This window comes from Phacochoerus africanus, chromosome 16, assembly GCF_016906955.1.
Source record: "Phacochoerus africanus isolate WHEZ1 chromosome 16, ROS_Pafr_v1, whole genome shotgun sequence".
NCBI lineage: Eukaryota > Metazoa > Chordata > Mammalia > Artiodactyla > Suidae > Phacochoerus > Phacochoerus africanus.
Window position 1 is genome coordinate 37,017,799 of NC_062559.1, and position 27,001 is coordinate 37,044,799.

At 41.5% G+C, this 27,001-nt stretch overlaps 1 protein-coding gene across 6 annotated transcripts in view; it reads left to right on the forward strand.

The window, feature by feature from the left end:
• ELMO1 (engulfment and cell motility 1) overlaps nt 1–27,001 on the forward strand; it is a 561,177-nt gene that overhangs the window by 270,453 nt on the left and 263,723 nt on the right. For all 6 annotated transcript variants that reach the window (XM_047763106.1, XM_047763109.1, XM_047763107.1 and 3 more), the window contains one exon: nt 14,388–14,492. In XM_047763106.1, coding sequence (XP_047619062.1) covers nt 14,388–14,492 — 105 coding nt within the window. The remainder of the gene's footprint in view (nt 1–14,387; nt 14,493–27,001) is intronic.

Here is a 27,001-nt window from a genome sequence, read left to right on the forward strand (position 1 = left end):
GATGCAGCTCAGATCCGGTGTTGCTGTGGCTGTGGCTGGCAGCTATAGCTCTGATTAGACCCTGGCCTGGGAACCTCCATATGTCATGGGTGTAGCCCTAAAAAGACAAAAAAAAAAAAAGAAAAAAAGAAAAGAAAAATTGTAAGAAGGAACTATTTCTTTCAGAGAAAAATAACATGTGTGTACCCACCACTTGGATTTAATAGATAGTAACACTTTGCTGTATTTTATTCAGACACCTTTACTTGGGGGGGTACGATGAAGAAAAAGAACAGGACAGGTTTAGCTGGTGGCCCTTCTCTGTCCTATTGTGTGCAAATGGCATATTGTTTTCCTGCAAGGTTTTGTTCTCGGAAAGGATGGTCGTCAGAATTTTGAGTAAAATTTTCTTCACAAGCGTATTTTGTGATAACACACTTGGTTTAAAGCCGTGGTATATATTTTTAAGGTTGTTTTTTCTGTGAAGTATAATTATCAAAGCCCCAGTTGTTAGAGGAGGCTGAAGTTAGTAAAATAACTACTTAAAAAATCAGTGAGACTCCGAGAAGTTAGTTCCAGTTTCTCCTGCGCCCCCTTCCCGCTGCCCTCACCCTCTGAGTAACTGGGCGGATCCTTCCAGGTGTGTGGGGCCTTCGAGCCAAAGTTCCTAGAGCGTGTGAGGTTTGCGAGAGGATTTTTGTTTGTTTGTTTACCTAGTAGGGTTTGTTTCATTTTTTAAAGTTTTACTAAAGTGTAGCGGATTTACAATGTCGTGGTCATTTCTGCTGTATAACAAGGTAACTCAGTTAGACGTGTACACACATCCATGCTCTTTCAGATCCTCTTCCCGCTGACCTGGTAGCGTTTAATTCTGTTTCATCTGTTTGCCAAGGTTAAGGGCAACTTGGCATTTACATGCTATTTATCTAACATTTCCGATAATTCCCCTCCTCTTTCAGGGTTTATTGCTCTCTGGTTGGTAATGGTCTCAAATCCTTATTTTTCAGACCCCCATGCTCAGGACTGGAAAAGTCACAGTCACTCTATCTGCAGATGGGTAGCTTTCTATGAGCAAAACCAAGCCAAACCTAAACAGAGGTCACCTGCATTTCTCTTGGTCCCTATGAGAGACACCCAGGAGGGGAGAGATTTCCACTTCTGTCTTTTCTGAGCTCACAGAGGTGTCACAAGATGCACTTTAAAAAGCTCCTTTTAGGAGTTCTTATTGTGGCTTAGCAGGTTAAGGACCCAACATTGTCTCTTTGAGGATGCGGGTTCGATCCCTGGCCTGGCTCAGTGTGTTAAAGATCTGGTGTAGATCGCAGACGAGGCTCAGATCTGGTGTTGCCATGGGCGGTGGTGTGGACAGCAGCTGCAGATCTGATTCTGCCTCTAGCCTGGGAACCTCCATATGCCGTGGGTACGGCCATTAAAACATACAGACAGACAGACATAAAATAAAAAGCATTAAAAAAACAAACTAAAACTGTGGCACTCCCTCAGGCCTTTTTATCCTCCGCTCTGGCTGATTCCCTTTGGAATTGCTTCCATTACATTCTCTAGAAGGCCATCTCCTTCCAAGAATTTTCAAGATGACTGGGGTTGATTGCATCTATATACCTTGATCATTTTTAGGTTGAACCATGTGAAATTCCATTTTTGTGTATCAAAAATGGTCAGATACAGGCAGTTTCAATGGTTCAAAAGTTAGGCAACCCTAACTTTTATAACTCAGAGGGCTTTGAAGCTGAAAGGTCCCATCAAGATAATATTGTAGGAGTTCCCGTTGTGGCACAGTGGTTAACGAATCCGACTAGGAACCATGAGGTTGCGGGTTCGATCCCTGCCCTTGCTCAGTGGGTTATGGATCCAGCGTTGCCGTGAGCTTTGGTGTAGGTTGCAGACGCGGCTCGGATCCCGCGTTGCTGTGGCTCTGGGGTAGGCCAGTGGCTACAGCTCCGATTCGACCCCTAGCCTGGGAACCTCCATATGCCGTGGGAGCGGCCCAAGAAATTGCAAAAAGACAAAAAAAAAAAGATAATATTGTCCAACTGCCAGCATTTACAGGTGGCCTAGGATTGCCCAGTCTGTTGTGAAGTGACTCGCCCAGGCCGAAGCTGTGATCATAGTTTCCTGAGAAATGAAATGAAGGATGGCGTGACGTGTCAGGCTCCAGGAGATGCTGGCTTAAAAGAGCCACATTAAAGGAGGGAGTCCTTTAAGCTCAGAGGGCAGATTGAGCAAATACCCTGCAGTGGCCCAAGCCCAAGAGGCCTCCTGACCTAAGATTGCCTCCGGTTCTGAGAGTTGAGATCAGACAAGGACCTCTTCCTGGCCTCCTCCATCTGAGGCAATGTCACACACTTTCTGAAATGCTCTTTGCAGGACCCAAGCTGCCCACCTGCCTGCATAGGACTTAGGCAGGTGGAGATGAGCCTTCCTGCCGGAGAGCAGCAAAGCCTTGGGCAGGGTCCAGGGTAAGAATCCAATCTGTTTCTCTTGCTCTCCTGCAGGTTAGTCTGTGTTCCCTTAGAGAACAGTGAGAACCCCCCTAATATGAATAAAGATCCATGCATATGATAGAGGAAAAAAACTCTCCTCTTCCCACCACCACAGATAATTACTATTAATACTTCGGTAAATTTCCTTCCAGGTTTTAAAAAGTATTTTTTAAAAAACTCACAATTACACGCTAAGTATATATCTTGATGTTGTCTATATATATACACACATACACGTAGTATAACAATAAAAATGAGCACTCTATAAAATACACAGAGCCAATGAATGTATACTATACTACTGTTGAAATTTTACACAGAATACAATGCATATTTTATATTCCTATCTTTTTCATTTATGATCAATAAGTACTCTGTGACGATAATTTTTAAAGGCTATGTAGTATTCCATCAAGTGATGATTTTTTTTTTCCACTGTATGGTTGGCCAACTCTCCTTTTAGAATAGCATTTCAGAAATGGGCTCTGGATATCTGGATTCAAATTCTGGTATAATGGTTGTATGAATGTGGGCAAGGTACTTAACCTCTCTATGCCTCGATGTCTTCATCTTTAAAATAAGCATAAGAATTCTGCTTATTCTGATATAGAAAAGAGACCACAGTCTCCAGATTTAAAGGCCAAGACTTTGCCATTTCCAAGAGTGACACTGAAGGGGGAAAGGAGGAGAACGCTTACCAGACACAAGCCAGATGCTGCCGTATCAAAATTGCAAGCAATCTTGTATAAAAGTATAAAAAAGTATATGAACATATAAAAGTCATATAAAAATACATATATCTAAGGCACCCTCTGAGATTTGCCTTCCATCAGCAGAAGGAAAGAGCTCAAAGACAGCAGGGCAGGGCATTGAACCACGAGTTAAAGCTACTGAAAATATTCCTTTCAGCATAAAATTTGCAAGACACGGAATTTGCAGTTAAAACTTGGGAATCTTTAAAATTATTACAGTGTTATCCAGGGGAGTAAAGCATCGAACATTTACAAAGGGCTCATGTGTTTTCTGGGTAGCAAAACATGATCATTTCTTTGTTAGTTGAATTTTGTTTTGTTTTGTTTTTTTGGCTGCATCTGATGCATGTAGAAGTTCCTGGGCCAGGGATGGAACCCAAGCCACCACTGTGACCTGAGCCGCTGCAGTGACAACACCAGATCCTCAATCCTTCACCAGGGAACTCCTGTTAGTTGAGATTTTTAACTTTGGTTAAGGAGGCACTGATTTTCTCAACTCATAATAGAGTTGCCGTGAGGACAAAATGCTTAGGATGGGGGTTGGTAAACCTTTCTTGTAAAGGGCCAGGAAGTAACTATTTTAGGCATTCCAGGCCACATGCAAAAGCAGCCACAGGCAATATGTAAGTAAATGAGCATGGCTGGGTTCCAACACAGCTTTCTTTATGGACATTGAAATTTTAATTTCATGTAGTTTTCACCTGTCAGAGATAATTCTTTTCCTTTTGGTTAAAAAAAGAAAAGAAAAGAAAGACTTGGAAAAGTGTAAAAAGGACACAAAACTTTAAAACTCACAACTCTACAAAATTGAGTGGTGGACCCAGTTTGGCTCCTGCATGGAAGTAACCCCTGGCTGAGAACAGTCCTTGGCACCCATTACCGTGGCATGTGCGTGTTAGCTGCTGCTCCCATGATTGGAGTTGCCATGGCCATTGTCACTGTCTCTGGCTAGGGCCATGCGGTGCTAGGTCCTGGAGAAGGCTGGGATTGCAGCACACAAGCCCCTGCATGGTTTTGACCTCCCAAGGGTCCATCTGTAGCAGCTGCAGCTTGATCAACCTTGAGCTCCATTGTGGCAAAGAGGTTTCGTCTCCCATGTCGTGGTGGTTCCCTTACCAGACAGAGGCTGTCTGGAGCGCTGGGCCGGGTTTCCTGCTCGGCTAACTAGGCCAGCCCTGGAGTGAAGGTAGCACAGGTTCTGTGTCCTTTGATGGCCCTTTCAGCCTGTGTTCTTCCCAGGGATGCGTGAGAAAGGGAGACAGAAACCCAGGGGATGACTAGTGCTAGTTCGCCTCCTGTCTTAAAAGGACAAAAGGTAGGTGAAAAGGAAGTTCTAAAAGGAGCAGTGAGGAAAGGAGCTGGGAGCTCACGGAAGAAAGAGTGGGGCCTTGCTAGTGTGAGCCACGATGCTTGGGGGTGTTCACAAGCCTGCATGCAGTCAGCTCAGTAGAAAAAGTGCAGATATCTTTATAAACCTTGACAGCATTATTTCATTATTCATGAAGTCGTTTTTTGTTTTTGTTTTTGTTTTTTTTTTAAGCCATAAGCAGCTTCATTTTAAAGAAGATTTATTCCCAAGGCATTTTAATTGAGTTTTATGGTAATTCTTTGTATTGACTGTTGAATCAACATATCAAATAAACAATATTGGAGCTTATTCTTTTATTCAGTAAGTCTCAACTCTGCTTCTTCAAGATAATGAAGTGAGAATGAGCCTAGATTTTCATAAATTGTATACACAGCACTGCATGGCCTTTTCTGACCTTTTAAGAGTAATTTGAAAAGGGACATTGTTTTTTTAACTAAGGAAATTTGCTTTAAGTGCAGAATTTGCTTTGTCAGAGCTTCCCCAGTGTGCATTTGTGAAGTTATCTATGCATGTGTGTGTGTGTGTGTGTGTGTGTGTGTTTGATACATGTGTGTGTGATGTGTGTGCATATTTCAAAGTTGCATTGTTAAGACTTTTAATAAGTCATTTCTGGGAGGCAAGTACTATTTTTGTTTAAATTAATCTTCGGGTGAATTGTATCATGTCTGTCTCCCATGGTGCCTTGCACAGTAGTAGAAATCCAAAATTATTTGATGAAAGAATGAGCAGGGGCCTGCAAGGCATCTAAAAGGTCATTTGCTCCAATTATCTGTCCTTTGGTTCCCTGGACAACATTCCTACTGGACAACCAGTCTTTTGTTTCAATAGTTCTAAAAACAAGAACTTCTCTGCTAATCCTGTTTCCTGTAGCTGCTCAGGACAGTATCAATCCTTTGGATGCCTAAAGGCGGTAGTAGCCCAGTTCACAGCCTCCATCTCACTCTGCCACCACACCACACATACCTTTCTTGGCCCCCTGGGCTAAATATCCTATGTTTCTTTTTCCAATTTTTCTGATATGCCTTTCTGTTCATCTATTTCTGCTTCTTCCTGGCTGCCCTTTGGTGCATGATTTCCTGTGTGTCAGGAGCTGGCTGTCAGTATGGCCCCCAGGACTGTGTACTGTGTTCAGAGGTGACCTCACCTGGGCCCAGTTGGTGGAACCCTCCTCTGTCCTTCTTGTTACCCAGCCTATCAGAGCCTCCTGACTGCCACGCAAAATTGACCCATCTTGGCCTAACTTTGCCAACTCTAACTCTTAGTTCTTAAGAGTAGGATTGGCCATGGACTCTCCTAGGTTGCAGAACAGGCTCAGGGAGGGGGTTCCTGGTGACAGTGGGTAGTGGCAGATGCTCCCAGAGCCCAGCTGAACCAGAGGCAGTCTCCAAAAGATGAGTTGTAGACCTGCCAAAGGAGGGAAAGTGGAGGCAGGTTGAAGGTCAGGAGAACGAAAGGGTAACAGGTGGGTGGATGGCCTGAGAGGGACCAGCAGAGATGCTCCAGAGGCCAGGCGAGGAGCAGAGATGCACAGCCGAGAGGGAGCTACAGCAGGGAAGTTGGGTAGTTTAGCAGCTCTTTCCCTGAACCCTTAACATCTTCCTGGGTGTTTCTTTCATGCAGATCCTTTGTGCTTTACCTAAAAGAATCAAATTTCAATGATGTGGAGTGGGAATCTCATGAATTATTTCTAAGCCACATTTCCTTTATTCTGTAGAAGTATTCATCGAATTTTTTAAAAAGCCTTTTTTTTTTTTTAAAAAAAAAAAGGACTTTACATTTTTCTGATTCAACTTCTTTTTGCTAATGGGGTCCATCTTATTCTCCAAAGACCTTTTGAACCTAAATAGGAAAAAAACCCTACAGAGTTGAAGTGGTGACTTTGTCACTTCTAATCATGATTTTGCATGAGTCACAAGTTCTTACTGTCATGTGTAGGAAGAGAAGAATAACATTTACCTGATTTGTAACCTGCCCCATGGGGTAATTGAGAAGATGACATTAAATCATGCATTCGGAGTGCCTGGCCCAATACCCACCTGTACCTGGGCACAGATATCTTTCAGCTCCTCAGCTTATACATCATCTTGCCCACTCTTAAGGCATGTTTAATAGGATACCTTCTCTGTCCTTATCCAAACTATTCATCTTCATTGAATTTAATGGAGAGAGACCAAGGCCAGAATTCAAAGATTTCTAAAGGCTACAGCCAGGACTCTTGGAACATTGACATTGATCCATGTTGGGGTCACAACGTCAGATGTTGTTAAGAACCTCCTTATACACATGTGTGAAGCAGCCAGGTGAGAAGTGGGGCCTGTGTCAATCAGAGAGTGCATGGCCTCCCTAAAGCAGGTATTTTGATGCAGAGGGTCAAGGTTCCAAGCCCATCAGTTGGTGGGTATAGATTGCTAGCACATGCTAGCCTTGGGTTACTGTGGCTTTAGAGCAGAGGTTCTCGAAGGATGATCCTGAGACTGTCAGTAACACCTGGGAATGTGTATGAATGCAAATTCTCAGGCCTCACCCCATACCTACTCAACCAGAAACTCTAGGGCTGGGGCCCGGCAATCTGTTTGAGCAGACTCTCTAGGAGATTCTGAACACACTCAAATTGGAGGCTCATTGATTTGGGAAAGTCTTCTCAAACCTGGCTAGACATCAGAACAACCTGGGGAGCTCTGAAAATCCAGTTGCTTGTTTCCCAAGCACAAAGTTTCTCATTTAACTGATTTTGGGTAGAGTCTGGGCATCAGTATTTTCCAAAGCTCCCAAGGGGATTTTCAGGTGCATCCAAGGTTCATAAGCACTGTGCCAGGATGCCTGTTGAAACGCCTACATACTCCTTCCTCCTGGGCGGGGAGGGGAGAAGTGTGGGAGGCACGTGTAGTTTGGCAGAGTTCCCAAGTGATCTGCTGCAACCATCAAACCCTGCTTCCCCTTGGAGCACATGACCTTAAACCACCAGCTTCAGAAATAGCCTTGATCGGGCTTTTCATAGACTGAATGAATATTCACGCAATGTGACCTGTTTGAAAGGTTGTTTTTAATGCTGCATTTGTTCAGCAAATGTAAGCACTCATATAGCACAAATATTAACTCCTAAATCCTCAAAGGCTTCCCTCACGATATGCCATCTGGCAGGCATTATTGTAATAATCTCTTTATTATCCACACTAACGAAGGACTAGCATGACATTGGTAATTGAAAAACACAGATCATTTAAAAATCATTCAGGCTCATCCTGTCACTGCTCCCGAAACCAGGAAGCCGTCAAGAGTCAAAAATGTTGACTGATTACAATTTCCTACCTTCCCTACGGAGGGACTAATACACGTTCTTTTAGTCAGAAATTTGAACAATAGGAGAAGTGAAAGGCTTCTAAATTATAATTCCTTTTTCTGCAAAAGGGCATCTATTTTCTCCATAAGAGGTTGAAGCACAAAGTAGAGAGAAAACGCTATATTGTAAATGCATTGCATCCTGAAACCAGAGGGTTCAAAGTGTGGTATTGTAGAAGCTGCCTAGTATTCAAGGTATCGGTGGATCTGGAGTCTATATCTTTTTCTGATATGACCTGTGTAATTTGAGATGAGCCATTCCAGCCATCAGTGGGTCTGAATTGTGGTCCCCAACCAGCTGCCTCTGCATCACTTGAGAACTTGTAAGAGACGTATATTCTCAGACCTCACCCCAACCCTCCTGAATCAGAGATGCGGGGTGGGGCCAGTGATTGATGCTTCCACAGACCCTCCAGGAGATGCGATTTGGATGCCTGCTTAAGTTGGGGGCACCTCTGTTTTCCACCAGGCGCTCAGTTTTCTCAAGTATAAGATAAGGTGACAAGCCTAGATTATATTTGAGGTCCACTCCAGCTCCTCAGTGGCCTTGGTGTATGGGCCTGGAACATGTTGAAAGAGTTTCTGTCTGGAGTTCCCACTGTGGCTCAGTGGACTAAGGACCAAGCATAGTCTCTATGAAGATGTGGGTTGGATCCCCGGCCTCGCTCAGTGGGTTAAGGATCCAACATTGCTGCAAGCTGTGGCATAAGTTGTGGCTTGGATTGCATGTTGCTGCGGCTGTGGTGTAGGCTGGCAGCTGCAGCTCTGATTCACCTCCTAGCCTGGGAACTCCCACATGCTGCAGGTGTGACCGTAAATATATATTTTATATATATTTATAAAACTGTTATGTATATATAACTTGTGTGTGTGTGTGTATAACAGTGTCTGTGTTAGACCTTAGATGTGTGATTGAAATAATTCAACTAAAAACATGGCATGTGGGTAACAGAAGAGAAACAGATCTCCAGAAACACTCTACACAAACCATGTATGGTGCTCACTAAAAATCAGGCTGTCTTCAACCGGTTGGTACCATTTTCCCAAAGTGAGGAACCCTGGTGCCTCAGAAAGGGAAGTGGCTACTGCCCCCTTCCTCCAGGGGCTGAGAGCTGTCTGATGTGATTCACTGAGCAGCACTTGTGCAGAGGCTCTAACAAAAGGTGTTTTGGAAGGATGTACTGAGGTATACGGGCTTTGCAGTAAAACAAGGGGAATTTTCAAGTCATTTATCAAAGCTCTTGCTGCTTCCATTTCAAGACAGGTGGGAAAAATAACATGGAACAAGAAAAGAAAATAAATCTGGATCCGAAGCATCTCATAAATAAGAATGGGGGCTGTTGGCCTTGCCAGGTTCTCAGGTTATTTTTGTCACAGTAGAGAAAACTCTCAAATGTTTTGGCAAGTAATTTACTTTTTCTGTTATCAAAATCCAGTTTGTAAGATTATTTCACTGGCTGTTAAAACCGAAAGAGTAAAAGGAGACAATCATTTCAAGGAAAGAGAGGCTGGGAAAATGACACCCAGAGTTAAAAAGAGAGAGAGACAGAAAAAAAAAAAGTTAGAATATAGTTCACCCGCAACTGCAGAATTTTTTTCATCTAAAATGCATGACCCTTCATAATTTAGAGCAAGTCATAGGAAATCAAAGGCAGTTTTCTAATTGGCTTTTGCTTAATAAGAGCCTATTTGTTGGAGACAATGGGATCTGGTTTATTGAACATGAGAGGGACTTTGGTCTATTATGTCTGGGAGGGTTGGAGAAATTGTAGCTTTTATTTAAAAGGATGGATCCCAGATCCACTTTGCCTGAGCAGAACACGTTGATTAAGCAGAACCACAACTGAGAGCCTGCATTGGACATCTTTGTGTAATTCCCAGCAGAGTCTGGTCGATCAACAACTTGACGCTAAAATCCTGGTTAAAAGCCTGTACTGCATTCAAATTCTGGGTCTGTCACGCACTGACTCTGAAACTCTGGGCAAGCTACCCAGATGCTCAGTGCCCCAGTTTCCTTCAGTCAAAGGAAGGCAACAAGAGGCCCTACCTTGTGGGAGTTTTATAAGGATTAAGCGTTAGCATATGCAAGGTGCTTTATGTAATACCTGGCACGGGTCAGGCATTATTTCATTGGGACTCTTTGCTAAACAGCCATATGGATCTTTAGAAGAGCCCTAAAAATACACTATATTGTTTCTTAACCGTAAGACCTTTTGAGAGCAGCAGTGTCCTATTTAATACCCCTGGTGTGTGCCTAAGGAGGTGTGTGATTGATAGAAAGGGGTTACGAGGGGATCCTGGGAGCACAATTCAAACAAGACTGATGACTCTTCATCCACAGGGACCTCCTCCCTCATCAGCTTCACTAACATATAGCTTTGGGGGGCTGTTTGAACTGGATTTAGAGAAACTAATTATTTTTTTCATTTGATTTTCTTTTTATGTATTTATTTTTGGACTAGTTTCATAGACCAACACTAGAAATAGGTCTGAAATAAATGTCATGTTTTTCTCTCTTATATTTGGCACACTCTCCTTTGTTGGCTGGACAAGGCTGTGTAGCTGCTAATATTGATTAGCCTCATTTTTTTTCAAACCTTTCTCAGGCTATATAAAGTCTAAATGCTAGCCGTACTAAAATAAATGCCTTCAACTTATAAACTGGTGGTAAGGAAAAAAGTAGGAACAAAAGCACAGAGACATATTGTCCAAGCAAAACATCGCCTGCTCTGCCAAATCCAAGTTGTAAGGCCCTGGACAAGCTTCTTAGCTCATCTGAGCTGTTTCCTCATCAATAAAATTGATGCAGCCACGGTGGAAAACAGCATAGCAGTCCCTCAAAAGACTAAAAACAGGACTACCATGTGATTCAGCAATTTCACTCCTAGGTATATATCCAAAGAAAACACTCATTCAAAAAGATGCATGCATCCCACCCAGTGTTCATAGTAGCATAGTTGAGATATGGAAACAACCAAAGTGTCCGAGAGTTGAATAGATAAAAGTGCGATTATACACAGACACACACACACACACACACATATTCCATATACACAATGGACTATTACTCAGCCATAAAAAAGAATAAAACTGGAGTTCCCGTCGTGGCGCAGTGGTTAACGAATCCGACTAGGAACCATGAGGTTGCGGGTTCCGTCCCTGCCCTTGCTCAGTGGGTTAATGATCCGGCGTTGCCGTGAGCTGTGGTGTAGGTTGCAGACGCGGCTCGGATCCCGTGTTGCTGTGGCTCTGGCGTAGGCTGGTGGCTACAGCTCCGATTGGACCCTTAGCCTGGGAACCTCCATATGCCGCGGGAGCGGCCCAAGAAATAGCAACAACAACAACAACAATAACAACAGCAAAAGACAAAAAAAAAAAAAAAAGAATAAAACTTTGCCATTTTCGACAACATGGATGGACCTGGAGGGTATTATGCTTAATGAATTAATTTAGACGGAGAGATGGAAAAAGACAAGTAATGTATGTTATCACTTATGTATGTAATCTGAGGAATAAAATGAATGAATATAACAAAGCAAGTACATATTCACAGATATTAGAGAACAAATTAGTGGTTACCAGTGGGGAGAGAGAAGCAAGGAGGGGCAAGAGAAGGTTATGGAAGTAAGAGGTACAAACTACTATATATAAAATAAATTATAAGGATACAGCAGAGGGAATATAGCCAATATTTTATAACAACTTTAAATGGAGTATAGTCTATAAAAATATGGAATTACTACATTGCACACTTGAAATTAATGCAATATTATAAATCAACTATACTTCAATGAGAAAGTACAGCTGAGAAAAAAATATGAGATAAAAATCTCCGGTAGTTACACTACCTATATACAGCCATTTAATATTCTGGAATATAGGACCCCAGAATTAAAAAATTAAAGCAGGGTCAGATATAAAGAATAATAATAAATAAGCAAATAAAATGGGGATAGGAATAGTGCCCACCACCTCCTCTTTATTAGATAACATATGTGAAACCTAGTACTTGGCCCCAGAAAGTACTCATCAAGCACTAGCATTTTTATATTACTTGTGTTCATGAAAATCTTATGTATCAAAGTCAAAATAACAAATGTATACAGAATGAGAGAAGTTCCACTATTTTCTTCTAAAGAATTAAAATATTATAAACTCTTTCATTGCAAGTTACCTTTTAGGCAAAATCTCTGATCATTTCTTTCCAGTATTTTGATTTTCCCCTCACTCTTGAATACAGACCTGACCCCCTTACACCAGTGAGTCTCAGAATAAGGCTGAACCTCGCTTCATTTGATGTGCCTAATGATCTTCCTTTTTGTTACAACTATATTTAATTTATCTTTTAAATCATAAATAGTAGTATTTTTTGATTTAAAAAAAAAATTTCCGGGAGTTCCTGTCGTGGCGCAGTGGTTAACGAATCCGACTAGGAACCATGAGGTTGCGGGTTCCGTCCCTGCCCTTGCTCAGTGGGTTAACGATCCAGCGTTGCCGTGAGCTGTGGTGTAGGTTGCAGACGCGGCTCGGAACCCGTGTTGCAGTGGCTCTGGCGTAGGTCGGTGGCTACAGCTCTGATTAGACCCCTAGCCTGGGAACCTCCATATGCCGAGGGAGCGGCCCAAGAAATAGCAACAACAACAACAACAACAAAGACAAAAGACAAAAAAAAAAAAAAAATTCCAACATTTTTAAACAAATCGGGATAAAATGCTAAAATAAGATATTGAAGTCACTACACTGACCCAACTTGCTGTACAGATGTGGACAATGATGTTCTGGAAATTGTGGAACTGTGGCCAGTAGGCAGCACCACTGTCCTATAATTTTTTTTTTTTCGTCTTTTTAGGGCCGCATATGTGTGGCATATGGAGGTTCCCAGCTGGAGGTTGAAGTGGAGCTCTAGCTGCTGGCCTACACCACAGCCACAGCAACGTCAGATCCGAGTGGTGTTTGTGACCTATACCATGTCTCATGGCAATGCCAAATCCTTAACCCAATGAGTGAGGCCAGGGATCGAACCAGCATCCTCATGGATGCTAGTCAGATTCATTTCTGCTGAGCCACGACGGGAATTCCTGTCCTAGAATTTTAGATGGTGTTTACTAGCTCATAAAAAATGTTTCAAATCAGAATGGAAAGACAGCTTCTATGTACTCTTGAATAATGTAGAAAAGCATGGGTTGTTTGAATCTTGAATAAGTCCTTCCTGTACTTAAATAAGAAAAAAAATTACAGTTGACCAAAATTTCTCTGGCAAATCAGAGTCAAGTTGTTTATTAAGACGCTTTCAGGAATGAAACAAAAATAGGTACTTTCATACAGATTACCTAGATTATGATGTAAGAGTAGTTTTCTTGAATATCTCTTTGACATTTATTTTCCATATCTCTGTTTTTGTTTTTTTTGGTTTTTTGGTTTTTGTTTTTTTGCTTTTTAGGGCCGCACCCACGGCATGTGGAGGTTCCCAGGCTAGGGGTCTAACTGGAGCGGTAGCTGCTGGCCTACGCCACAGCCACAGCAATGCCAGATCCAAGCCGCATCTGCAGCCTACACCACAGCTTACAGCAACGCCAGATCCTTAACCCCCTGAGCAAGGCCAGGGATCGAACCCACTACTTCATGGTTCCTAATTGGATTGTTTCCACTGAGCCACAATGGGAACTCCTATTTTCCATCTCTTAACAGAAAATGACTTCCCTTAAATCATTCACCATCTAGATCTGAATTTCTTGGTGATCATTTTTGACAATTAACAGTGGAGGGTGGTTTTGCTCTGAATGAGTCTCATGGGGTTTACTGAGTGATCTCGAACATATAGAGAAATTGTTGGATGTGTTTATAAGTAACGTGGGTTTTTTTTTTTTTTTTGTAGTTCTTGGCACTGTGTGGGTGACCACAAGCCAGAACATTCCCTGTGAGTAGGCACATGTTAGGACCCTGTGGCCATCTGAATTTTATAGGGTACCTGTGCTTGGAAACCTGCAGGCTGCATGAGTCTAGGCAGTTCACCAACACGATGGACAGGTGTGGCCGCACTTAGCCCTCATATGTGAGGATGAGGAGGTTAAGGTGCAGAAAGGCAAATGGCAGAGATGTGGCTGCTTCCCAGGTCTTTCTACTCAAAAGCGGTCAGTTCCACTAGAGCGCAGCCACCAGAAACACAGTTTTTACATTACATCATTTTCCTGTGCTGTCTTGTGTCTAATAATCCTCTATTTTGATCTTCAGCTGAGTTTCCCGACCCCTCGGTCTAGAAGCTGGTTTTGCTACACTTGTAGAAAAAAAGTCCCCATCACTGTCCCCAATAGGTTTACATGGAGATAGCAAATGTCATCCTGCTTGATTATTTGGAGCTTGCTTTGTGGTTTTGTGGAGGGAAACCTCTGGGGGTTGGGGACATCTGCTGAAGAATTAACCTGATCAAACGTCTTGTTTTAATCACAGAATCATGTCAACCCCGCCATGGACTTTACCCAGACCCCTCCTGGGATGTTAGCTCTGGACAATATGCTGTACTTTGCCAAGCACCACCAAGATGCCTACATCCGGGTAAGTACACAGCCCCTTTCAGCTCTTGTTGGTTTCCTACTGAGTTCAAATTTCACATCTATAGATATGAAGGGATTACCATTAGAAGAGTGGCCCCAGAGTGTGACTTTCCTCACTTAATAAAGTGGAAATTAAAAGTGAATGAAATAAATCAGGAGTACCCAAATAGGGATTTTTCACTTTTAATTTTTTTTACGTGATGATAGGTAAACATATATTAGATATTGGGAAATATTTTACATAGTTCAATATTTAATTATGAAAAAATTCTTAGCCTTAAATAACAAAGAAGAGGAACAAACTATCTGCCAAAACCCTGCAGGATCCTAACACTCACGAAAACCACTCAGACCAATGTGACTTCTTGAAGGGCCCCAGGGTTCTGTCTGGTACTGCTCTATTCAATCTAATGCTGGAGGCATGATCAGATAAACAGGAAGAGAAGAGTGGGGGAGTTGGGAAGGGACGAGAAATGCCTACTTTCATTTTATAACAGACTAGTGAAACTCCAGCTACCAAGGCAGATTCCTCTGTGGGTGGGACCAGAGGAAAAGAGAAGGTGCCACCTGCTGAGGCGGAGCAAGGGACAAAGCAAAGAACAAAGTGTGAATGAACTGGAGCTGTTGGAGGGACAAAGCGGGCCTGCCCTTCGGGGCTGCTCCACTGGAGGCCCCAGATTTGTGCTGACACCTGTCCCCTGTGCCTAGGAAAAGGAGCCCAGGTTCAACTGGGTGAGGTATACAGGTCCAAGATTGAGGTGGAGGAGGATATGAATAAATGGGACAAGGGTGGTTAAAATGATGACGAGGTATGAGCTTAGAAAATACTCGATGAATGAATAGCCTACTACAGGAAGGGGAAAGCTGAAATCAGAGGAAGACATGACTCTGACGTTCTCTCTTTGGATCCCTTTTGGCACTGGCTTTCCAGAGACCAGGGTTCAAGACCTGGTAATGTAATTGCAGGCAATTCCTCTTATCTTGGCTAAAGTTTCTCCTCTAACAAGGGAGCATTGTTGCCCCAGGGAGCATTTGCAAATGTGTGGGCATGTGTCTTTGGTGGTCCCCATGACCAGTGGGGGCGCTACTGGCCAGAATCCTCTGACACATGGGAGAGCATTCACTGTGAAAAATTGTCCCAACCAGTAGTGACCCTTTTGGAAAAAAAGTCATGTCAGGTCAGAATTCCCCACAGGCACTCTATTTTAACTTTATGTGTTTTTCTATACATGTTATTTGACCAGCTTTCACTTATACTGAAACGCTATTTAAAATTTGATTATACAAAGGATTTTATGCATTTCTCTGAAAGGTTTTATGTAGTTCTCAGGTACTCAGAAATGCATTTTTCCATAAGAACATTATTTTTCACAAAAGCTTGGTTTGGCTTATATGGGTCTGTATTTATTGCACAGATTATTTGCTAGGAATGTAATCTGCTCTCTCAGTAAATAAATTAATATTTTTGAGATACTGTGTAGTATATAGCCTTGGAGAGTTGAGTGTGAAAAGAAGAAGCCTAATAGAAATTGAATTTAGCATTAACTGATTAATGTTTGTGGATGAATGCTTCTAAAATTATAGAGTATGATGTTGAATGTGTCATTAGTTGCATAAGAATGACGGTAGTGGCTGTGGCAGTGGGGAGAAGCAGTTTGAATTAATCATTTTGGAGCTACGATAAACTAGACTCTCTCCAAGGAAGAGGGAGATACTGGCTTGAAGATGGATGGTGGTGTCACAGTTGAACTAGATCTGCCAGCCTGAGGGGCAGTCATTTGGAGACATCTAGACCTTCTATGCAGTGGGACATCTGTCCAGGTAGATGCTTTGGTAGCCCTGCAACATGGGCAAAGGAGTCCAAGCCCTGTGTAGACACCACATTCTATATTTTCTACATCCTTAACCTTTTCTTTGCCTTGAATCTGTTCCTCTAGATTGTTACAACATTATCTTCCTGGCCTCCCTGCCAAAGTCTGGTATCCTTGAACCCACCTTTCATGCCAGCTAGACTAGGCTTCCTAACCAGAGTTTAGAATGCTTCAGGGACAAATCCTGGCCCACAATCCTACCTCTTGTGGTACCTGGCACATAATGGGTTTAAATGATTTCTTATTAATGGAGTAAAGAGTTTCTTTAGTTTTTGTTTCAATGGTCTCTTGCCAGAGATCAATTCATTTTTATCATCTGGGAATCGTGGCCTTTTCTCCTTTTAACAATTACATGAAGGTCTATTTTTGAAGCATGGATTTATTGATGGGCAGCCTGATTTCTCGTGTATGGTTTGAATAACCTCTGTAACCACGTACTAATGCAAGCATCGGATGTAATTCAATTACCCCATACTTGGACAGGCACGGAACACAGGGAGGAATTGCAAATCTGAGCATCCCACTGTGCCTGGAGTAAAATCTGGAGATATAGCGTGATTTCAGGCTTCTGGGTCTTATTTACTCTGGGCATAATTGCTTTTATTTTTTCTGGAGAGGCTTCACCTTCCCCGGCTCTCCCCACCAAGGCCCTGTCTGTTGAGAGGTGGAAGGCGGTGCTTGGCTCACTCCCATGACCCTGCTGTCACTGCTTCACAGACAGGGTGGTAGCACAGAGCTGAGTGTGTCGTGTGTTGGGTTTTGTTTTGTGCTTTTCCCCCTCCCTGGAATGACAATTCTCAGTGCTTTGGAAAAAGGAAGATTATTGACTATTAGCGGAAATAAAACCTTTGGACTTAGAACATAGATTCCTGGTGTATTTAATTATTTAACTAGGAGCCACTGAGAAACTCAGGAGAGTTGGTTTTCATTTGGTTGAAGACTCTTGCTGGCTATTGTGGGAGCCAAGATTCACTCACAAAGCAGGAGGTCACGAGCAGGAAGCCTGAGGATTCCAAACCCACAATGGCCAGGGCTGAGGTGGAAATGGGATCAGAAAAAAATTCCCTAAGAAAACTCTTAACAACTAAAAGAAAGAGTGATTTCAGAATGAAGTTAATTCTTCATGGTAATATTTGTCTTCCCTTGTTTGATCACAGAAATGATCAGGTTGGGTAACTTACATGCTCCATATATTAGCTCATTCTTCAGGAATAGCTTATGAGACAGTGTGGTTATCATGGTTTTATAGATCCAGGACCTGGGACTTAGTGAAGTGCTGAGAGTTCCACTAGATCAAACAGCCAGTTGACCAGTTTTTGTTGAACTTGCGTCTTTGGCTTCCAAATCTCAGGCTCTTTCCAGTCTTTGGCACCCTGTCTCAGGACTTGGAGTGTGATGGACACAACAGATCTGTTCTCCTTGGCATGATGGGTAAAGGGATAGAGTCAAAGAGGAATGCTTAGAAGACATGGAAAGTTGATGGGGCCATCAAACAAGTGTTTGTGTCTAGCGTGGTCCAAATGTTGCTCCTAAAAGGAAGGGAGGTGGCACCTTCTTTTTCCATTTTATAAACTTTTCGTAAAGTTTTTCCAGTTTTTATAGAACATGCAAACTTCATGTATAATATCACATTATCTTTATTAGATTGTAAATGCTTTGAAAACCAAAGCCTGTCTTTTTTCTATGTATTGCCTTGTTACCAAATGTTTGATCGCCACTTTAATTGTGTTATTTAAAGGAATAAATGAGCTTGGTGATGGTATCACTGCAAAGCTTTCCCGATCTCACATGTGGTCATGAGTTTCAGACTAGTGACAGGAGAAGAGACATGCAGAAGTATTTCAGAATTTCAGGAGAACTTCAGAACCTCTTGGCATTACAGCCAGACAGAAGCATGCTGTGTATCAATCCCAGACCTTGAAAAAGTTGGATAAGCTATTTAAATATGCAACAAGAAAAGCCAAATGCATGCAAATGAGATGTTTCTGTTATTGCTTATGTCTTTTCCAAAGGGAAAAAATATCCACATGGAAAACAAACAAAAAAACAGTTCATTTTCTCAGATGCTAAAAAGCATTGAACTAAAGGAAGAGAAATCCCTTTCAACATTCACATTCATTTATTCATAGACTCATTCGAGAAATATTATCAAACACCTGCTATCTGCCAGGCCAAGGCCATACCCAGTGGATGTGGTGGTCAACAAAGATGGCAGGGTCTAGTTTTTAGGTACCGGAAAATAAAACAGGAAGCAAAGGAAGGTAGTGCAATTTTTGTTGGTTTTTTTAAAATCTTGTTTTCTTTTTTCCCTCCTGGGGTTTTTCTTCTTCTGAAATTTTAGATATGACCTATCCTGGACACATCTCTGAAGTCAAAAAACCTTTACTTGATATTTATTTGCAGTTTCCTACAATATATTGAATAGATAAACATTTCACTGTCTTATAAATTATTATACTGTTTAACTATATCACAATCACTTAGGACTTGCTTCTTTCCCCAGTGACCCAATTTTAAACCATGGCACTACTTGGAAAAATATTCTGATGTTGGGTCAATATGGAAAAAAGCAAACTTGACCCTTTTTGTATATCTTGTTGGGTATAGTGCTGTGTTATAAATAAAGGTTTTTCTTAATGAGGCTGTGACCCAACTAACTAGCAGTTTATAAGATCTTGAGGCCCCCAGTCACCAAAGCAGAAGTAAATTCTGGAAACTACTTGTTCTTTGTATGCTCTGAAATTCTTGCCTCAACCTCCCTCATAATTTATGAGCAACATCTCATCCAGTTGGAATATCTTGGCACACTGGGTGACTGTGATAGAAGATAATGAATTTCCTAAGAGGGGAAAAATAGAAATGCCTTCAAAAGCAAGATTTATTTCAATGGTTTCATGCAGTTGTGAGCCAGGGCACATGTATGTTTCAGTATTATACCAAATTAGAACAAAAATATTCATAATATGTCAAGTAAATGCAATTATGGGAAGAGTTGGCTATTTGTACCTAAGAACTGTTTTCTCAAGTTTCCTTCATGATAGCCATTTTTAACAGATAAAAAAATTTAAAGTATGTTTATACTATTTCGAAAATGTTCCTCCTCCTCATGAGTGCATACACAGTAAACAATACTTTTTAAAATAGTTGAGAGAAATTTTGGTTTAGACCCTAATTTACAGCTGGGACATGGCAGGCCTAGTTTTTGAGACAGTAGTGACAAGAAAAGGCTGGAAGATGACTTCGCATGAGAAAAGATTTTATTTTATTTAATTTTAATTTAATTTTATTTTTTTATGAACTGTGGAAGTTCCCAGACCAGGGATTGAATCTGAGCTATAGCTGCAGCCTGCACTACAACTGCAGCAATGCCAGGCTTTAACCCTGCAGCACCAGGCTGGGGATCAAACCTGCATCTGTGGCAGTAACCCTGCTGTGGCAGTCAGATTCTTAACCCACTGTGCCACAGTGGGAACTCCCCGTCATGATTTATGTCTTTACGTATTTTAAGTACCTAACATCCATTACCTGTAATCTTTGCAATGCTCTGGAGGTAGGAAGATAAAGTAGCTTTGGTACCCATTCTTCCAGTGCATAGATCTCTCTGTCCATTAAGCCCCATCACGAGTTCAAAGCATTTGGGGGAAACTTTTCAACTTCTCTCTCCTGTATCAGAGGGCATGAACATAACCATAATAGCAAATATAGAGCTTGCTGTGAGATTACAAGTATGCGAAACAGTTTCATTAATTTCTCACGGCACCACTATGAGGTTGCTAGTTATTATTTCCATTTTGTGAATGAGGAAATTGACAGACAGAAAGGGCTGTCAAAGAGCTAAGGAAGTACTAGAGCTGAATTTAAGATCAAACAGTCTGTTTCCAGTGTTCACAGCCTGTACCTTTTTGGGAGTTTGTAAATTCATCTAAGGGTTGCAACTAAAGTTCAAGTAAGTTCTATGGATGTCTTTTGCTCAACTGGCAAAGTATTTTTACAGGGAGGAGAAATTGAATTGCCTGTAGGTAGGGTATGCACTCCCTCTTCAAATAACTGTGAGTCCCAGAATTCCCTATTATATTCTCTCAGGCTGCTTCGTGCATCCTAGTTGTCTGCCTGGGACTTGAGGGACTTGACTTAGTGGCCCTGAAACTGGTGACCTTTGTGAAATCCTGAATGCATTGCCGGCACACAGTAGGTGCTCAATCTCTCTTACCTGCCTTTTCTCTTTCCTGGTCCACCAAGTCGTACTTAATTACTGTGTTTTCTCCTGGGGTTTCATATTTCTACACTTAATGTTTGTTGTCTCTCTATTCTTGTAGTCAACGCCTGGGAAGCAGGTGCTTCATCTTGTGTTCAGTATTTATTCGCTTGCTGAGAATAAAAGACTTTAATTTCAACCTCCCAAGAGTAGGGGAAAAGATTAGGCATGCTTCTCAAATTCTTTCGTTGTAAATTTTCAAGAAAAAAAAGTCATCGGATCTTATTATAAATACCCTGGCTCAGTGTTCTGGGGACTCTCAGCACAGTCAGCCCTCTGGGATGTGCATTAAACTATGCAATGGAGCAATTGCTGCCCACAGCCTGCACTTAAAGAGAACAGAAACCAAGTATCCCTCCTGCATTAAGGGGGGTGCTGATGGAGGCAACGCTGAGCCTTTAAAATAAATTAAAGAACTTTTAGCATTTCAAGGGGGAAATTGGCAGTTTCCCAAGCGACATAATTACAAGACAGTGTGTAATGTGTAATTAAACTTAACTATGAAGCAAATGATTGGAATAAAGCTTGGTGGCACATCATTTTTTTTTTTTGTTCCCATAGTGCTGACAGATCCTTCCCTCCCCTTGTCCCTGAAACAGCTTCAGCAGCAATTGCTCCTAATTTTTTTTTTTTAATGAAATTATATGTTGCCAGTTAAACACACAGATTTGTGTAAAGGAACCTTTTTTTATTTGAGTGACATTTTCCTTCTAGGTGATCCAGAGCACTGAATCAATTTAGAATAACAAGGACCTCAAGGCAAAGCCTTGCTGGGACTTTAAAATGACTCTTTATCTAATCATTCATTTAAACACTTTATTCTTTGCTTTTTTATTTTTATTCTCCCTTTGACCACGGTCCACAGCTTGGAGGCTTGTTTTTATGTACAGTGTTCTTTTTTTCATGTTTTAAAAATAGGGGCATTAATTTTGTTGGTTGTGAATAACCAAGCTGTTACTTCCAAACAATCAGGACCTCTTGAGAGTGTGAATATATGTGATTAGATTTACTAATTGCGCTGGAAAGCAGAATTTCTGACTTCCAAAGCCAGCGATTTGAATGGAATGCTTCAGGTTTCGGGATGAGGTCATTGTTCATCATGGCCTTGGTTTTATCTCAGAAGACCCATCCTTTGAGGGAGGGAAGGCAGGTTCCACAGTCCCTGAAGACCTGATGACTGGCTGCTGGATAGAGCAGGATATACCCTCTGAATTCTCACCTGAGTGTTTTCAGCATTGGGCTCAGTGTCTGGAATCTGAAGCAGGTCTAAAACATGGTAGTTACTTGTTTTATTCTCCTTTGCGCTAACAGCCCAAGATGAGTAATAGGTTTAGCTTAATTTAGTTTTAGTTTTAGTTTTTGTTTTTGTTTTTGTTTTTTAAATGGCTGAACCTGCAGCATATGTAACTTCCTGGGCCAGAGATCAAACCTGTGCCTCTGCAGTGACCTGAGCTGCTGAAGTCGGGTTCTTAACCCACTGCGCCATAGTGGAAACTTCTAGATTTAGAATTTTTCACTTAGCTATATCTGGAGGGCTTTTTGTTTTGTTTCGCTTATTTAAAATTTAAAATACAACAACAACAACAAAAAAAAAGGGAGTTCCCGTCGTGGCGCAGTGGTTGACGAATCCGACTAGGAACCATGAGGTTGCGGGTTCGGTCCCTGCCCTTGCTCAGTGGGTTAACGATCCGGCGTTGCCGTGAGCTGTGGTGTAGGTTGCAGACGCGGCTCGGATCCCGCGTTGCTGTGGCTCTGGCGTAGGCTGGTGGCTACAGCTCCGATTCGACCCCTAGCCTGGGAACCTCCATATGCCCCGGGAGCGGCCCAAGAAATAGCAACAACAACAACAACAAAAAAGACAAAAGACAAAATAAATAAATAAATAAATAAAATTTAAAATACAATGGGACTTTAAAATGCATCAATGGATTGCTTGAGAAAAAAAATGAAACCAAGTTATGTAATGAACTATATGCAGTTGATACAGTGCAAACCTAGGCCTGATGTGAATTACAGGGTTAGAAACTCCAGACAGCCTCACGTGTGGCTGACACTCTCCCTCATGAGGGTACCAGCAAAACTCTTAGTCAGCAGTGACTGTCCTAGGGTCTCTGTTTTAGACCTAGTAATATCTTCCCGTTCTTCCTCCAGATTGGCTCTGTTTTGGTCTACATGGTTCATTTTTATTTCCCACTATGCTAGTTAAACAAATACGCACACACACATTTTTTTTAATTGACGAATAGTTCATTTAAGATGTATTAGCTTCAGGACTTCCCGTGTGGCTCACAACCCAACACCTCGGTGTTGCTTCTACAGTGGCTGTGGCTCAACCCCTGGCCTGGGAACTTCCATGTGCTGTGGGTGAGGCCCCTTCTTAACAAAAAAAAAAAAAGATGTTGTGTTAGCTTCAGAAATACAGCAAAGTGATTCAGTTATAGATAGATAGATTTTTTTCAGATTCATTTCTTTATAGGTTATTATAAAATATTGAGTATAGATCCTGTACTATGCAGGAGGTCCTAAATAAATATTTATCGAATGCCTGCTGCATGACCTGCTGCCTCCTTTCTGCTGTCATTGCATTAGGCTTCCACCTTTAATTATGAATTTTCTGCCTTCATTGTGAGGGGCTTACTAGCCATTGTGCTGGGGGTTTGCTGTGGCTTCTGCTGTAATTTCTGTACCACTTTGGAGAGCAGAAGTTCCTAGAGCTGCTGTTCACTTCTGCCTGTTTCTTTAAGAGGGGAAAGTTTTCTGGGAATACCATCTCTTCAGTGTGTCTAGAATTGGAAGGTGTTATGGGCCTCATTGGCTTTTTAATTATTTCTAAATAATAGACATTGTTTTTTAGAGCAGTTTTAGGTTTATAGAAAACTTAAGTAGAAAGTACATAGGATTTCCATATATCCCCTTTAGCCCCTCTCTCACATACAGTTACCCATGCTATTACCATCGTGCATTAATATGGTATTTTGTTACATTTGATGAAGCTAATATCCTTCAATTGTGCTGTGCTATAATTGCATATTAGTTTATGGAGTTTTTTGTTGACCCTTTGGAATTTTCTAGATAGACGGTCATGAGTTTTATTTCTTCTTTCTCAATCTCCATACTTTTATATCCTTTTCTTATCTTATTGCATTAGCTGGGACTTCAAAAGCTTGAAATAATTATGCTTAGGAAAGCATGCTGAAAGTCAAGATAGGCCAATAGCTAGGCCTCTTGCACCAGTTAGGCAAGTTAAGACTGCAAAAGAAAATTTCTTGAATGGAATTAAAAATGATACTGTAGTGACGTACAAAGGATCAGAATGCTAAACAGACTTATTGCTGATATGGAGAAAATTTCAGTGGTCTGAATAGAAGATCAAACTAGCCATAACATTCCCTTAAGCCAGAGCCTTATCCAGAGCAAGGCCCTGACTTTCTTCAGTTCTCTGAAGGCTGAGAGAGGTGAGGTAGCTACAAAAGAAAATTTGAAACTAGCAGAAATTGGTTCATGAGGTTTAAGGAAAGAAGCTGTCTGCATAACATCAAAGTGCAAGGTGAAACTACAAGTGCTGATGTAGAAGCTACAGCAAGTTATCTAGAAGATCTAGCTAAGATAATGAATGAATGTGATCATACCAAACAAGAGATTTTCAATGAAGACAAAACAGCCTTCTATTGGAAGAAGATGCCATCGAAGACTTTCATAGCTAAAGAAGAGAAGTTAATGCCGGGCTTCAAAGTTCCAAAGGACAGGCTGAGTCTCTTGTTAGGGGCTAATGCAGCTATTGATTTTAAGTTGAAGCTAGTGCTTATTTACCATTCTGAAAATCCTAGGGTCCTTAATAATTATGCTAAATCGACTCTGCCTGTGCTCTATAAGTGGAATAACAAAGCCTTGATGACAGCATGTCTGTTTATCACATCGTTGCCTGAATATTTTAAGCCCACTGCTCAGAAAAAAACAAAACAAAGAAACCATTTGTTTCAAAATAATACTGCTCATTGATGATGTACCTGGTCACCCAAGGGCTCTGATGGGTGTACAATGAGATGGATGTAGTTTTCATGACTGCTAACACAGAATTGATTCTGCATCCCATGAATTAAGGGGTAATTTCCATTTTCAAGTCCTTTTATTTAAGAAATACCTTTTGAGAGGCTATTGCTGCCATTGATAGTGATTCCTTTGATGGACCTGGGCAAAGTAAATTGAAGTTTCTGGAAAGGATTTGCCATTCCATTTGTCATTAAGAACATTCCTGATTCAAGGGAAGAGGTCAAAATAGCAACGTTAAGAGAAGTTTGGAGGAAGTTGATTCCAGCCCTCATATATGACTTTCGAGGGTTCAAGACTTCAGTGGAGGAAGTAATTGCAGATGAGGTAGAAATAGCAAGAGAACTAAAATTAGAAGTGGAGCCTGAAGGTGTGACTGAATTGCCGCAATCTCATGATAAAACTTTAATGGACAAAGAACTGCTTCTTAGGATAAACAAAGAAAGTGCTTTCTTTAGGTGAAATCTCTTCCTGGTAAAGATGCTGTGAAATTGTTGAAGATACAACAAAGGATTTAGAATATCACATAAACTTAGTTGATAAGCAGCAACAGGATTAGAGAGAACTAACTCCAATTTTGAAAGAAGTTCTACTGTGGGTAAAATACTATCAAACAGCATTGCGTGCTACAGAGAAATCCTTCATGAAAGCAAGAACCAATCCATGGGGCAAACTTAATTGTTGTCTCATTTTGCAAAATTGTCAGTCATCCCAACCTTTAGGAACATGGTCCTGATCAATTAGCTGCCATCAACATCGAGGCATAGCCCTCCACCAACAAATAGATTATAACTCACTGAAGGCTCAGATGCTCGTCAGCATTTTTAGCAACAGAGTTTTTTTTTTTTTAAATGAAGATATATACATTTTTTTAGACACTATGCTATTGCACACTTAATAGACTATAGTGTTAACTATAACTTTCATATGTATTGGGAAATCAAAAAATTGTATGACCCACTTTATTTTGATAGTGACTTTATTGCCGTGGTTTGGAACCAAAGTCATATCTCCAAGGTACATCACCTCTTGCTGCTTCCTCTCTAGGGAATCTGGTCCCCAGTTAGCCAAATAGGTTCTTCCCTCACTTCCTTTAGGTTCAGGTGGTCTTTCCTCACCACCAAATATAAAGTAGTAACGTCATCCCTTTGCTCCCTATCTTACCTTCTTTGTTTTACCCCAAATGTGATGCTTGTTTGCATACTCTAAATTTACCTTTTTGTGTATTTCCTGTTTACCTGTGCAAGTGTGTAAGCTCCATGAGGGCAGGGCCTATGTACTGTTCCCCAGTGCCAGTGTTGTAGCAGATACATAGATGGCATTCAGCACATACCTATCTTTTTTTGGCTGTGCCTGCAGCCTGTGGAAATTCCTGGGCTAGGGATCCAACCTGTACCACAGCTATAACCATAGCTCCAGCAGTGACAACGCTGGAGCCTTAACCCACTGAGCCACGAGGGAACTATGTCTATCAAATGGGTATCTGAATCCAGGGGGTTCTGGTATTCTGCCTTCTGAATGGATTGCCAGTCACCCCAAAGTAGGAAGCCACAGAAATAGGCTTTTATCTGGAATATGTTGGAACCTCCCCGGCTGCGAGTGTCCTGGAGTGGAAACCAAATTAGCAGCTATAGGGATGTGCCCCAAAATGGCCTTGCCCCAGATATGCTGACACTTATACTTGGGTGAATCACTGCTGACTTTCATTTTTAAATTGTATTCATGTGAACAGAGTCTAGCCGGTATTAGCAACCTGCCTACCAAATTAGAAGGCATTTTGTATTGGTATAATAGAATTTTAGGTGGTAGCGTTCTCAAATGTCCCATTGTATTCGGTAAAAATAGCTTTCCCCTCAGGAACTGTGCAGTACACCTGGTACACCTAGGAGTGTTTGACATTGTCAGGTAACTTTATTTTTACATTGGCCTTAATTTTATCAACTTTTCCTCTGCATTGATGAGATTCCAAAATTTAGTATAAATCGTAAATGTTAGACCATGCTTCTCCTATGCTTTATAAAGCAACTGGAACACTGTTAGTAACAGATATAACAGCCCTAACAACTAATTTCTCTCTGGCTGGTTTATCAAATGCTATTCTGTACATAAATATGAGCTCTTATGCTTGGAGGCTTTTAGAGGACCCTGATGTGTGTCATTCGTAGCTGTCTACAAAGTTGTGATTACCAGAATCAGGGAAGCCAGGTTGACTGAATTTGCAGTCCGTGCATGGTGATCCTTCTCTGCCACAGGACTCTTACACATGCTATTCCTGCTGATTCAGCCCTGATTTTCTCTGGGCATACTTCCTTGCCCACATAGCTCTCTTCATTCCTT